Source organism: Carcharhinus amblyrhynchos, chromosome 15, assembly GCF_965287045.1.
Source record: "Carcharhinus amblyrhynchos chromosome 15, sCarAmb.v2.hapA, whole genome shotgun sequence".
NCBI classification, from domain to species: Eukaryota; Metazoa; Chordata; class Chondrichthyes; order Carcharhiniformes; family Carcharhinidae; genus Carcharhinus; species Carcharhinus amblyrhynchos.
The window spans coordinates 66,323,856-66,339,431 of record NC_137338.1 but is presented as its reverse complement, the minus strand read 5'-3'; the positions used below and the strand labels follow the sequence as shown (position 1 = coordinate 66,339,431).

The following is a 15,576-nucleotide window of genomic DNA, read 5'->3' as shown; positions in this document are numbered from 1 at the left end:
TTTCCTGTTTCCCTTCCCAATGTGTTCCCTCCTCCCTCTTATCAATTGTGCTCTCCCTCCCCCTTCCCAGTTGTGCTCCCCCTTCCCAGTGTGCTCCCCCTCCCCCCTTCCCAGTGTACTCCCCCTCCCCCTTCCCAGTGTACTCCCCCTCCCCCTTCCCAGTGTACTCCCCCTCCCCCTTCCCAGTGTGCTCCCCCTCCCCCTTCCCAGTGTACTCCCCCTCCCCCTTCCCAGTGTACTCCCCCTCCCCCTTCCCAGTGTACTCCCCCTCCCCCTTCCCAGTGTACTCCCCCTCCCCCTTCCCAGTGTACTCCCCCTCCCCCTTCCCAGTGTGCTCCCCCTCCCCCTTCCCAGTGTACTCCCCCTCCCCCTTCCCAGTGTACTCCCCCTCCCCCTTCCCAGTGTACTCCCCCTCCCCATTCCCAGTGTGCTCCCCTAGGAGACCCAAAACAGACCGGAACAAGTTCAAATGTGTTGGAACTTAGTCTTGCCATAGAAGAAAATCTGAAGGCGGATGACATTGTGACAGCAAATATACTTTTATAAAAAAATAAAAATAGAGAAGTTCTCAGCTTTGGGTGATTCCAATATCATGAATCATTTTTAGTGATGCCTCACAGGCAAACCTCAGCAATGGATTTTCCAGTGCAGCAGGATTTGGGATATTTCTCGCAGGAGATAATGGGCACGTTTTTCTCTGGTTGGGAGACAAAGACAATAAGGAGAGTGGTGGCCACTGACTCTTATTGATGCTGTCGATATGATGTTCTATTTCTCTAAGACCCTGGAGGAAATGCTATATAAAAAAGAGATTTAAAGAAGAATAGCAATAAAATGTTACATAGATAACTGATCTTGATCTTGTTTACATCTCAAACAAGTACAGGAATAAGAGAGAGAATCTGGTGAACTGGTGCAATGACAATAATCTCTTAATGTCAACAAAACGAAGGAGATTATCATTGACTTCAGGAAGCGTAATGGAGAACATGTCCCTGTCTATGTCAATGGGGACGACATAGAAAGGGTCGAGAGCTTCAAGTTTTTAGATGTCCAAATCACCAACAGCCTGTCCTGGTCCCCCCCATGGCGACACTATAGCTAAGAAGGCCCACCAAGGCCTCTACTTTCTCAGATCACGAAGGAAATTTGGCTTGTCAGCTACGACTCTCACCAACTTATCCAGATGCACCATAGAAGCTGGCTGTATCACAGCTTGAAATGGCTGCTGCTCTGCCCAAGACCACACAAAAGAACAAAGAACAAAGAACAACACCGCACGGGAAACAGGTCCTTCGGCCCAACGAGCCCACGCCGCCATTTTAACATTGAGTGCCCTCCTCTACTTATGACCTTTGTCTACACATATTGGGGAAGATTGAGGGAAGACTAATTTAGGGACAATTTGTTACACCAATCAGCCTAAGAGCACGTTTTTGGGGTGTGGGAGGAAACTGGAGCGCCCAGGGAAAACCCACGCAATCACGGGGAGAATGTGCAAACTCCCACAGACACTGGCCCAAATCCATGTATCTGCACAGCAAACAGTGATAGTCACTGAGCTGTCGTGTCGCCCGTCAGATGGTCCAGTTTAAGCGTACACTAACGACGTGAGGCACTAGGCAACTCTCAAAGCAACATCCAAGAGTAGCCCGCACATGACCCACTGTGTGTATGCCCCTTGTTGGACAAAAAGGCGGATCGAATCACCTGTGAAGTAAAAGAAAAGACATCAATAAACATGCAAAACTTAAACAGACATTTACGGAATCCCCCGAAGCTCAGAAATAAGATAAGTGAGCCATGAAATATGTTGGAAGGTCCGTAGGAATCAGTTGATTCCCAGGGACGTCCCAAGGCTCTTGATCTTTATTTAGATCAGTCTCCTGTATCTCTCCATCTCTAGTCCGCTCATGTACCTGTCTAAGTAAGCGCTAAACAACTCTAGCGTGCCTGCCTCCACCACCCTACTTGGCAGTGCATTCCAGGCCCCCACCACCCTCTGTGTGAAAAACTTCCCTCTAACATCCGAATTATACCTCGTTCCCCCCTCACCCTAAGCCCGTGGCCCCTCGTAATTTTTGTATCCAACCTAGGAAAAAGCTTACCTTTGTTCACTCTATCTTCATAATCTTATACACCTCTATTAGATCTCCCCTCATTCTCCACCTTTCTAAGGAGTACAGCCCCAGTTTGCCCAATCTCTCCTCGTAGCTCCGTCCTGCCATACTAGGCAGCATCCTGGTAAACCTCCTCTGCACTCTCTCCAGGGTCTCCACGTCCTTCCGGTAGTAAGGCGACCAGAACTGGACGCAGTACTCCAAATGTGGGTGAACCAACGTTCTATACAACTGCAACATTAGACGCCAGGTTTTATACTCTATACCCCTCCCTATAAAGGCAAGCATACCGTAGGGTTTCTTTGCCACCTTGTCCACCTGTACTGCCACCTCCAAGGACTTGTGTACTTGCACCTCCAGGTCCCTCTACAAAAGGTCATGAATGTAGCCCAATCCATCGTGCAAACCAACTCCCCATCCATTGACTCTGTCTACATTTCTCGATGTGTCAGTAAAGCAGCCAGCATAATTAAGGATCCTACGCATCCTGGACATTCTGCCTTCCATCTTCTTCCACTGGGAAAAAGGTGACTGTAACGCTATATTCTGCACTCACTCATTTCCTTCTCTACGAACAGTATGCTTTATCTGTATAGTGCACAAGAAACCATACTTTTCACTGTATACTAACATATGTGGCAATAATAAATCAAATCAAATTTATGGGTTAACGTACATTCTATTAAAAAATGTAAATGGAAACTGTTCAGTATAGACAGAGCCAGTTAAAAGCAGGAGTTGGAGAACTAGGATGTGTAGATGCTAATCATAGTATTGATTACAGTTTGTACACCGACTCATCATTTAACTTCGACCCACACAGCGCCTGATCCCTGTAATCCCTAACTGCACACCTTTGCACGAGGCATAATTTATCATGGCCAATTCACTTAACCTGCATATCTTTGGACTGTGGGAGGAACCTGGAGCACCCAGAGAAAACCCACACAGACACAGGGAGAACATGCAAATTCCACACATACAGTCACCCAAGGTCGGAACCAAACCTGGATCCCTGGGCCATGAAGCAGCAGTGCTAAACATTGTGCCATCATGCTGCTTTTTATATCTATCCATCATTCTCTAAGTATTACTTTTTTCTTAAGAGAGGATATGTCAATGTTAGGAATGCGTTGATAATTCATTTAATATAGATGAACACACAGTTTTTTCTGTATTCAAGGGGAATGTTTAAAAATTCAGCTTTATGTTACATATTGTCGGTGTGCCTGCAAAAACATTTAGCTCAGATGCTGAGAAAGCAGGATAATTACTCATTTTAGCCATGAAGTTTTTATTTACAGATTTTTACTTACAGATGGAAATTTCCCCTTTTTTCATTAGATTGATTGACAGGGTCATGTGTGATAATGTGGTTAATGGAGGAATTAGGTCTGTAGGAGAAAATAACAACTTTTCACTTCTGGCTGTGGTTTGTTTAAAGGCAAAGTTCTACAAACTCCTCTCAAGTTCATGTTATCTGTCTGAAATCATCAGGACTCATTACATTATAGCAAGTATATTTATGAGTACTAACTATACATAAAGTGGCACTGTAAGTCTGTAGAGGAATGTTGCTTATTTGGAACTGAAACAGTGATAAGTTGGACATTAAAATTGTTGCCTTTTATTTTTAAATATTCTTCAAATGTTAATAGTTAAGTTGCTTCACTTGTTAGGGTTATATATAAACTATGTTATTAAATAAAGTTTGTTATAGAATCATAGCATCCCTGCAGTACACAAGGAGGCCATTCAACTCATCGAGTTTGTTCCGACCATATTCCACCCAGGTCCTATTCCAGTGACCCCACACATTTACTCTGTTAATCCCCATTGTTATAATGTGGAGGTTGATCCCCCTTCTGAGAACCAACACCAAAACACCCAAAAAACAGTACCCCATTTTATAATCTGTAAAAAAGTGTATGTAAATGATGTGACCTGCTCTTCAGCAACTTTTAGTGGTTAAGTACAAAATAAATCCTTGACACACTCTCTAAAATCAACGCATAATAATTTATTTATCTAACAGTGAACAAATTTACTAACTTATTAACAGACCGAATAAATGCCTTCTATTAATTATTCCAGAATAAAATAAGATTCTAATGGTATGCTTTCCCAATAAATATAATTCCCACTCATTAACAAGAAATAGAACTTAGTTACTCTCTAAATTACGATCAGGTTTTGTGTTTTCCGGAATATTCTCTATTGATTATTCTGTCTGGAACTTCTTTCTTCTTTGGTACTTTTGCTATCTAGGTGGTGCTTTCTCTAAGACATAGATGCAACTATGAGAGTCAGTGATTCTCTTTCCCTCTGAGAGCTGTTATCTATAGCAGATGGCAGTTGCTCTCCCTTTTTGTTCCACTGTCTTTTTTTTATATTTACATAGAAACATAGAACAGTACAGCACAGTACAGGCCCTTCGGCCCTCAATGTTGCACTGAGCTATGTCCAAACCCAAGATCAAGCTATCCCACTCTCTATCATTCTGGTGTGCTCCATGTGCCTATCCAATAACCGCTTGAAAGTTCCTAAAGTGTCCGACTCCACTATCACAGCAGGCAGTCTATTCCACACCCCAACCACTCTCTGAGTGAAAAATCTACCTTGGATATCCCTCCTATATCTCCCACCATGAACCTTATAGTTATGCCCCCTAATACCAGCTACGTCTACCTGAGGAAATAGTCTCTGCACGTCTACTCTTTCTATCCCCCTCATCATCTTATAAACCTCTATTAAGTCGCCTCTCATCCTCCTCCGCTATAGAGAGAAAAGCCCCAGCTCCCTCAACCTTTCCTCATAAGACCTACCCTCCAAACCAGGCAGCATCCTGGTAAATCTCCTCTGCACTCTCTCCAATGCTTCCACAGAACTGAACACAATATTCCAAATGTGGTCTCACCAACATCCAGTATAGTTGCAGCATAACCCCATGGCTCTTAAACTCAAACCCCCTGTTAATAAACGCTAACACACTATAAGCCTTCTTCACGGCTCTATCCACTTGAGTGGCAACTTTCAGAGATCTGTGGATACGAACCCCAAGATCTCTCTGTTCCTCCACATTCCTTAGAACCCTGCCGTTGATCCTGTAATCCACATTCAAGTTTGTCCTAGCAAAATGAATCATCTCACACTTACCAGGGTTAAACTCCATCTGCCACTTTTCGGCCCAGCTCTGCATCCTATCAATGTCTCTTTGCAGCCTGCAAGAGCCCTCCACCTCATCCAAAACTTCACTGATCTTGGTGTCATCAGCAAATTTACTAACCCAGCCTTCAGCCCCCTCTTCCAAGTCAATGATAAAAATCACAAATAGCAGAGGACCCAGCACTGACCCCTGTGGTACACCGCTGGTAACAGTCTGAAAATTTTCCCTCCACCACCACCCTCTGGCTTCTATGAGACAGCCAGTTACTTATCCAATTGGCCAAATTTCCTTCTATCTCACACCTCCTTATCTTCTTCATGAGCCTACCATGGGGAACCTTATCAAACGCTTTACTAAAATCTATGTATACGCCATCAACTGCTCTACCTTCATCTACACACTTAGTTACCTCCTCAAAGAATTAAGAATTTGTGATGACATATCAATATTTCCCACAATAGGATGGGTCCTAGGTTGTCAAAATATCAGATTTAAATTTAATAGGTTCTTGATATCTAAGTGCCTGATTCAAATTGATTGGCTGAATTAAAAAAATTCAAAAACCTGTTGTTGCCTTGGTAACATTCGTGCTTGGCCTTTCGATGAAATGTTTTAATTTGGGGCTCCCTATGTACTTACTTTTTTTTAACTTTCTAAGCACCGAAAAAGCATCATCTTTTAAAGGGACCATGCAATGCTTTTTCCCTAGCATTTTACAATTTTACAAACACCACCACTCAACTTCACAACACCCTGACACTAGGGAGAATTTAGCATGGTCAATTAACCTAACCTAATCTTTGGACTGTGGGAGGAATCCGGAGCACGCAGAAAAAACCCATGCAGACACAGGGAGAATGTGCAAACTGCACACAGACAGTGACCTGAGGCCAGAATTGAACCTGGTTCCCTGGAGCTGTGAGGCAGCAGTGCTAACCACCATGCCACTGTGCTGCCTTGAACGTTCACCTATGGAAACCTTGTTATGACTTTTATTTCCTCTAGATACTCAAGTTTGATCAACTTCCCGGGGGTCTGCCAAGGTCATCGCTGACTCTGTGGGGCCAGTCCGAGGACCTCACTAAATCATCCCATCAGTAGGAGCGATCAAAGAGCAAAGAAAATTACAGCACAGGAACAAGCCCTTCGGCCCTCCAAGCCTGCACTGACCACGCTGCCCGACTGAACTAAAACCCCTTATCCTCCCGGGGACCATATCCCTCTGTTTCCATCCAATTCATGTATTTAAATATATGACTGTTTTAATATAAAAGATTCCTAATTTGTCCATAGAATTGCTCGTAGAGAGAAACATCCAATCCCCATGTCATTACCAAGCTGGAAAAATAACTGGGATCTAGCCTGGCTTCGTAATGTACTTGGGGTTTTGGCCCAGGATCCTAATGAGGGCCCTTTAAGACTAAACTAAGTCTAGCTCAAGAGTGAGTTGAGAGAAGGGATCCTCATTGAAGCCAGTACTTCTGATCTGGGTGTTTTTCTCCAAGCAGGGAACTGCTTCTGTGCTTGGAGAGGATCCAGAAGAATAGAGTGGAAGCCAGTGTTTGCAGTGCATCAAAATCAAACAGTTGTGAATAGGGATAGGGCAGGGGAGAAGGTCTGAGTAAGATGCCCTGTCAGAGAGATGATGCAAACTCGACAGGGTGAAAGGCTTCTATTGCACTGGGGATTCTATGATTCTAATCATCAAAATGTCTTCTGCTGCCTAATTCAGTAAATGTATATATTTGTCTGTTTAACAGCTCTGTGTATCCCCATCGTCCAATGTTTCTCTGAAATCTCCAAGACTAAGGTGTCAGCTTGTGGGATTTCTTTGAGATGATGAAGACTGCCTGAGTTTGCAGTAAGTTAGAGAAAGCAGCTGGCTACGTGCTGCTCTCACTTCAGAGTGGGAGGCTTGCTGAAGCTGTAGTCTCTCTGTAGCACTGTATCATTTTAACATTGTTATAACTCGTGATGAATACGCGTGTGTTTTCAGTTCGATTGGCTGCGGTATATGAAGCTGGTCATCGATACTGATCGCTATCCTGCGCTTTCACATATCAACACATCAGAAGAGGTCATTGTGCGTGTTCCCCAGTATTTCAAGGATTTGTTCCAGCTGTTAGACACTGTGGATAATAGGTAAGATCAATGTGACATAAGATGTACAATTCATTACTTGGACACAGTGCTCTATCAATGGATCCTCACATAACTCAGTTTACATACTTCCTGAAATAAATCTGACCAATTATGTCACCCAATTTTAGAACAATTGCCAACTATATTGTGTGGAGAATTGTGTACAGGAGGCTAGGAAACCTCAGCCATCGCTTCCTCACCAGACGCCTTCAATTTCTAAATGTAAGTGTCAAGAGCTGCAATTAGTTTACAGAGAGTGTATCCCATTGCATCAAGCATACATAGAGCTTACCTCATTGTATCACACACACAGAATGTGTATCCCATTGTATCATATACAGTGTTTTCCCATTGTATCACACACACACAGTGTGTACTCCATTATATTGTACACAGCGTGTACCTCATTGTATCATGCACACACAGTGTGTACGCCATTATATTGTACACAGCGTGTACCTCATTGTATCACGCACACACAGTGTGTACCCCAGTGTATCACAAACATACAATGTGAACCCATTGTACACAGTGTGCATCCCATTGTATCGTACATAGTGTGTACCCCATTGTAACACCACCCCCCCCCACACACACACTCACAGTGTGTACCCCATTGTAACACACACACACACACACACCACCCACACCCCCACACACTCACTCATAGTATGTACTCCATTGTATCGTGCAGTGTGTATCGCAGTCTATTGTGCACACAGCGTGAACCCCATTGTATCACACACACACACACATACATGTACCCCAGTGTATCATGCAGACACACTGTATACTCCAATGTATCCCATGCATACACACAGCACTAATACGTTAAACACCGATATAGTGTGTACTCCATTGTATCAAGCACACATGCAATCCAACCACATTGTATCATGCACACACTCGGTGCCAACTCAATTGTACTTCACACACACAGCATGTACCCCATTCTATCTTGCACACACACAGAGCGTGTCCCATTGTATTTTGCACACAGACAGAGCCAACCCCATTGTATCATGCACATATGCAGAGTGAACCCCATTTTATCTCACACATACAGCATGTACCCCATTGTTTCTCGAACACACAGAGTATATCCCATTGTATTTTGTACATAGACAGCACCACCCCCATTGTATCTCACACACACAGCACGTATCAATTCGATCTCACACACACCCAGAGCGGACCCCATTGTATCTCACACACACAGTGCATACCCCACTGTATTCACGCACATACAGTGTACACCCCATTGTATCATGCACACAGTGTGCCCCATTGTATCATGTACACACAGCACATGCCTCATTGTATCACATACACAGTATGTATCTTGCGCACACAGCGTCAACCCCATTGTATCACACACACAGCGTACCTCATTGTATCTCACATGCACAGCGCATACCCTATTATATCTCACACATACAGCGCCAACCCCATTGTATTTCACACACAGCACATACCCAATTGTGTCACACACAGCATACCCCATTATACGTCTTACACAATGCATACCCCATTGTAAAATGCACACACAAAGCACCAACCCCATTGTTCCTCACACACACATAGCGCTTATCCCATTATATCACACACACCCGGAGCATACCCCATTGTATTGTGCACATACAGTATGTAACCCATTGTATCACACACACAGTGTACCCCATTGTATCATGTACACACAGCATCTACCCCATTGCATCACACACACAGTATACCCCATTGTATCTTTCACAGTGTCAAGCCCATTGCATCTCACACAGACAGCTTGTATCCCATTGTATCTCATGCACAAGCGTGTACCCCATTATATCTCTCACATACCGCATCAACTCCATTGTATCTCACCACAGCGCCAAGCCCATTGTATTTCACACACGCAGTGCATACCCCATTGTATCACACATACAGCATATCCCATTATATCACACACACAGTGCATACCCCATTGTATCATGCACACACACACAGCACCAACCTCATGTTCCTCACACACACACATAGTGCTTACCCCATTATATCACACACACAGTACCAACCCCATTGTATCTCACACAGAGCATACCCCACTGTATCTCACACACACAGCGTGTGCCCCATTGTATCATGCATGCATGCAGCACCAACTCCATTTATATTTCACACACACAGTGTATTCCATTGTATCTTGCACACATAGTGCGTAGCCCATTGTATCATGCACACACGCAGCACCAATCCCATTGTATTTCACACATACAGCGCCAACCCCATTGTTTTTAACACACACACATACACACACAGTGCCAACCTCATTGTATTATGCACACAGCTTTTACCCCATTGTATCTCTCACGCACACATTGTGTACCCTAATGCATCGTGCATGCCTAGTGTGTACCCCATTGTGTTGTGTGCACAGCGTTATCTGCCTCACTGTCCTTTTTTATACTATGCAGAGAACATCAGGAAAGGATGCTAACAATTTCTGCATCGTAAGATCCCAAAAACAGCGAGAGAAAGCACCAATTGTTTTGGGTCAGGTTGTAGAGAGGGAGGAGTAAATACCACCCGAAGTATATCTTGCTGATTGTCTGCAAACAATTCCAGGTGTTTACAGGAGCAACATCACTGTCTGCACGATGGGAAAAGTGTGTGGGTTTTGCAGAAGACGTTCTCCCATACGCTGTTGGAAGAATGTTTGTTGATGCACATTTTCAGGAGGACAAGAAGCAGCTGGTAAGCTTTGTGCAATATGGTTTCTTTCACAGGTGGTTTGCCTCTTGTAACATCTTCATATAAGTGCTTTTAACGAGACTTTGCAGAGAATTTTACCATCCCGCCTACCACGGGAATCACGGTGGGATTTTCTAGTTTTGAAGTGAGCACATCCCACTTTTAGACGTTGCAATAATGACTGAAATTTGAAAGTATATTGTTGGCAGCGAGCAGCTTATTATTCTTCCAACCCACTGCCATTAACCTTTAAAGCTAGGGTCTCAACTGAAAATCAGAACAAATTCATACAACAGTACTTATTTGATGACAAGCTTTGGAGTCCCATTGACCATTCTAAGTTGTAGTTTTTAAGTTCATTCATGAGATGTGGGCATCGCTGGCTAGGCCAGGAGTTATTGCCCATCTCTCATCGATCTGCTGCAGTCCATGTGGTGTAGGTATACCCACACTGTTAGGGAAGGAGTTTCAGGATTTTGACCCAGCGACATTGAAGGAATACATTTCCAAGTCAGGATGGTGAGTGGCTTGGAGGGGAACCTCCAGATGATGGAGCTCACATGTATCTGTTGCCCTTGTCCTTTTGGATGGTAGTTGTCATAGACTTGGAAGATGTTGTCTAAGGAGATATGGTGAATTCCTCTTCTGTGTCTCTATTCAATTGTAAATAAATTAAAGAGTACAAGGAGGCCATTTGGTCTATCATTATGCCCATCACCAAAATGGAGCTCAGCAAACATTTTTGTAGAAACTCTGGCCTGGAGCTTCTGTGCATGTTATTCTGTTAAAGTTGTTAAAGTTTATTTATTAGTCATTAGTAGGCTTACATTAACATAGAACACTACAGCACAAACAGGCCCTTCGGCCCACAAGTTGCGCCAATCACTTCTGTACCTACTAAGCCATAGACCTATCTATAACCCCCAATCCCATTAGATCCCATATACTCATCCAGAAGTCTTTTAAAAGACCCCAGCGAGTTCGCCTCCACCACCGCTGATGGCAGCCGATTCCACTCACTCACCACCCTCTGAGTGAAAAACTTACCCCTAACATCTCCTCTGTACTTGCTTCCCTGCACCTTAAATCTGTGTCCTCTCATAGTGACCATTTCAGCCTGGAGAAATAGCCTCTGAGAATCCACCCTATCTATTCCTCTCAACATCTTATAAACCTCTATCGGGTCACCTCTCAACCTTCGTCTCTCCAGGGAGAAGAGTCCCAGCTCCCTCAACCTATCTTCATAAGGCATGCCTCCCAATCCAGGCAACATCCTTGTAAGTCTCCTCTGCACCCTTTCAATAGCTTCCATATCCTTCCTATAGTGAGGCGACCAGAACTGCGCACTGTACTCCAAGTGGGGTCTGTCAAGGGTCTTATAAAGTTGCAGCATTAACACAGCAATGAAGTTACTGTGAAAATCCCTCAGTCGCCACACTCATAGCCAATGCACTAACCAGCATGACTTTCAGACTGTGGAAGGAAACCGGACCACCCAGAGGAAACCCATTCAGACATGGAGAGATTGTGCAAACTCCAAACAGACAGTGACCAAGCTGGAAATTGAACTGTTGTGGGAAATTTACCACTTTAGAGTCAGACTTGGAGGTTTCAACAATACAGTTTTATTTCAGACATGAAGTTTTGGGAGAAAGCACTGGTATTCCACAGTACTTGGCAGTTACCTTCTCAACTGCACAATGGTAGGTGATCATTTTTATGCCATTTAGACAATAGGCAGTACAGACATTAGCAGTTAACACAAGTTGTGTAGGCAGATATGGACATCGATAGTTAACACATCATTACAAGCAGACAGGTACTGATTTAGACAGTTAACATATCATTGTTCATAGAATAGATACATTTATGCAGTTATGTCCTCTATCAATGATTGGTTTCGATCTATTCAGTGACTGATCTTGTTACATTTATGTCCCTATCTGTGGCTGATCTCAGACTCATTGTTCTGGGTCTGCCCTTATCTGAAGTGCCTCAAGCTCTTGACCAGCTTCCAGCAGCATGTTGGATCCTGCATGTTTCAACTTCTAAGTAACTCTCTGTGCTAAAAGCCAGTGCCTGTTGATGTGCCTTCCCAGGTAACCATTTTGTGTGCCAGGCAATCATTTTGCGTCCATCACTTTAATTCCCCCACAACATTCCTCCATTTTGATCAGGATTATGATTTCATCATCCCCAGACCAATAGCTACATCTTCACAGGTAGAGGTCTATCTTCTTCTTTCCTTCTTTGTCGTCTTCAGGAGTTCCCATTATGTAATCTTCCTCGATGGTTATACTGGCTCCCGGCACAATTCGTGTCACCATTGCTTTACAACAGACGTTAAGGCATCCAACAATTAGGCAACAGACAATTACATTTGAAATGAGTATGCCCAGTCCATGCAGTAAATAGGATCCCTAGAATCCCCAAGATTCCCCCTCTAGCCATTCCAGCTAGCTACTTCCTTTCTTGGGTCCCTGTCTTAAGTTATCAAGTTGTTCTCTGATGTTATTAATGACTTGGGTAATGTTATAGGATTCGTCTCTGTCATGGGTTATGCATTTGTTTCCTATGATTGTATATACTCCCCCTTGTTGTGCTAACTGGTAGTCCACTGCATATCATGTCTGCTATGCATACAGTTATTGCGTACAGTTCTGGTCGCTGCATTATAAGAAAGATGTGGAGGCATTGGAAAGGGTGCAGAGGAGGTTTACCAGGATGTTGCCTGGTATGGTGGGACGGTCTTATGAGGAAAGGCTGAGGGACTTGAGGTTATTTTCGTTAGAGAGAAGAAGGTTAAGAGGTGACCTAATTGAGGCATACAAGATGATCAGAGGTTTAGATAGGGTGGACAGTGAGAGCCTTTTTCCTCGGATGGTGATGGCTAACACGAGGGGACATAGCTTTAAATTGAGGGGTGGTAGTTATAGGACAGATGTCAGAGGTAGGTTCTTTACTCAGAGGGTAATAAGGGCGTGGAATGCCCTGCCTGCAGCAGTTGTGGACTCGCCAACTTTAAGGGCGTTCAAATGGTCAGTGGATAGGCATATGGATAACATTGGAATCGTTTAGGTTAGAGGGTCATTACATTGGTTCCACTGGACGGCGCAACATCAAGGGCCAAAGGGCCTGTACTGCGCTAAAATGTTTGATGTTTCATGTTCTTTGCATATAACTTCAATTCAGAAAATAGCTTATCCTCCAGCCCAGTCAAGTTTACAGTCGCGACAACACAAAGTAATAGTTACATGCGCAATTTCATATATGTCCACAACAAACAAGTATCAATCCTAATACTTCAAGTTATACAATTTTCAGAAGTTATACTGTCAACCTGAATGCTCCAGTTATCTTGCTTGCAGTCTTCACCTGTTTTGGGGAAAGCAATCTGGTCACTTTAATTCATTCATTTATTTCTTTGTGTAGTTTCAGCTGGGTCCAATGTTTCCGTACACCTTTCCCTCATGTCGAGACATGCATAGGTGTCTCCACTAATTATAACTTCATGTGGCCCATTCCATTTTGGTGCAAATCCTGGTTTGTCAGGTAATGTTTTTACTAAGACGTGATTTCCCGCTGTTGGGGCGTTAGGGAACATTTCAAGCTCTCTGTGTGTCTTTTTTCTCTTGATTATCTTTTACCAATTTGCGCATCTCTTTTAGTTGGGTTGCTCAGTTCCAAAACATATCTCCTGATTTTATCTTTTAGTGGACCTACATCGGTCCCACCTGTTATGATGCTTTCTGGTAATTGCATCGCCCATCCTGTTATTAGTTCATAAGGGGTTAATCCAGTTGTCCGGTTTGTGGCAGCTCTGATTAGACCAGAATATGAAGACTCTTCTCTCTGCCCATTCCTCCCCTACCAAAGTACAAAGCCAGGAAGTAAAACCTGAAAGGTTACAGATTCAGACATAAGAAACGGCAATTCACATGAACTCTTAGGATACCACACCCCCCTTCTTTCTTCCAAAGTGTAATTAAACTCAAAAACAGAAGTAAATTCAAGAAATCTTATACTTAAATCTTTAACAGTCTTAACATCACCTCCCCCCCCACCCCCCAGCCACACCTCCCTGCTGAGGCTAAACCAAAGTGCAAAGAGCCACATCCACTGCCTGCAACAAACACTCCACAGGAACAAACAGGCTTCAACAACTCCTGCTCTCACTCTAACAACAACAACCACCTACATTTGACAAGCAACCAGACCACACAAACACACTGAAATATAAAAACTAAGATTTCTCCTCTCTGCCGCCAGGTATGCCACTAGTCCATTCTAGCAATTCACCGTAACCTTGGGACATAATCACTCCCAGTTTCAGAATGGTTTGGTGAACACTAGAGAGTCCATCTTTGAAAGCCTGGATGAATGCTCGATCCCCACGACCTGGGTTTCCTTGCCCTGAGCATTCTTGATATATTTGGGACAACTGTTCTCTGTATTCAGAAGCTCCTTCCCCCTTTAGCTGCCTGGTTGTGGTAATTCTGCTCGAGTTAGTAGGAGCATTCTCTAAAATTCTCTGAATTTATGATTAAACTGGGTGAAGGGTGCCTGTTGGGCATCTATTCCTGCTGTTAGGGTGACTACATGTATCCATCATCCCCCAGTATAATCCTGTGCTGGAGAAGTGGCAGATCCGCCTGCTACCTGCCTCCACTTGTCAGCTGGACAGGCTGCCCTGACCAGTTGATGTACGTCTCTCAGGTGTAATTGGTGTCCTACCCAGATTGAGTCTAATTCTTCCCAGAATTTAGTGTTTGTACTTCTAGGTTGTAATTTACCCAAGGAAGCCATTATCTGCTGCCTCTCTCCTGGGGTGAAGGGTTTATAATTTGCTTTTGGCTGTGCATATGTTCCCCCTCGGGTTACTGGCACTAAGTTGTGTTCTGGAGGAGTGGTTAATCCCTGTCATGTGGATTCATGAGGAGGTAGAGGAACAGTTTCCTCTCTCCATTGATTTTCTTCTAACACTTGGTTTTGTTTCTCCAGTTCCCTTACTCTGGATTCTAACTCTCTAATCCTTTTTTTATCTTCACTCCACTTTTTAGGAAAGGCGACTACTTGTTCAATTAGTCCAGCTAACTGATGTACTAATAATACCCCTGTCTTCTTTGTCTTGTTTCTCTATTCTCCATCTATCCCCTTTCTCTGCTGTTCTAAAGTCTGAGAAGCATCCCAGCCATCCTTTTGCATCCTCTTTATTAACGTTTGCCTTTCTGTCATGTACACTTCAATGAGAGAACTGCCAATCCCCCCTTAATTTATTTATCTGCCATCTCGCAGACTTCACTACCCCTGGTCATTATTGCCTCCTTAGCAATGTGTTTTAGACGCCGTATGGCCACGATTACCCCCTAGTAAAGTGTGCTCTCCACCGTAGGGACTTCACTACTCCCGGCCACTATT

The 15,576-nt window shown here is 43.8% G+C and overlaps 1 protein-coding gene across 3 annotated transcripts in view; it reads left to right on the top strand.

Annotated features, from left to right (window-relative positions):
- The window catches only part of phex (phosphate regulating endopeptidase homolog, X-linked), a 121,403-nt gene that overhangs the window by 66,866 nt on the left and 38,961 nt on the right, over positions 1-15,576 (top strand). For all 3 annotated transcript variants that reach the window (XM_080204102.1, XM_080204100.1, XM_080204101.1), the window contains 3 exons: positions 7,283-7,428; positions 7,557-7,650; positions 10,033-10,161. In XM_080204102.1, coding sequence (XP_080060228.1) covers positions 7,283-7,428; positions 7,557-7,650; positions 10,033-10,161 — 369 coding nt within the window. The remainder of the gene's footprint in view (positions 1-7,282; positions 7,429-7,556; positions 7,651-10,032; positions 10,162-15,576) is intronic.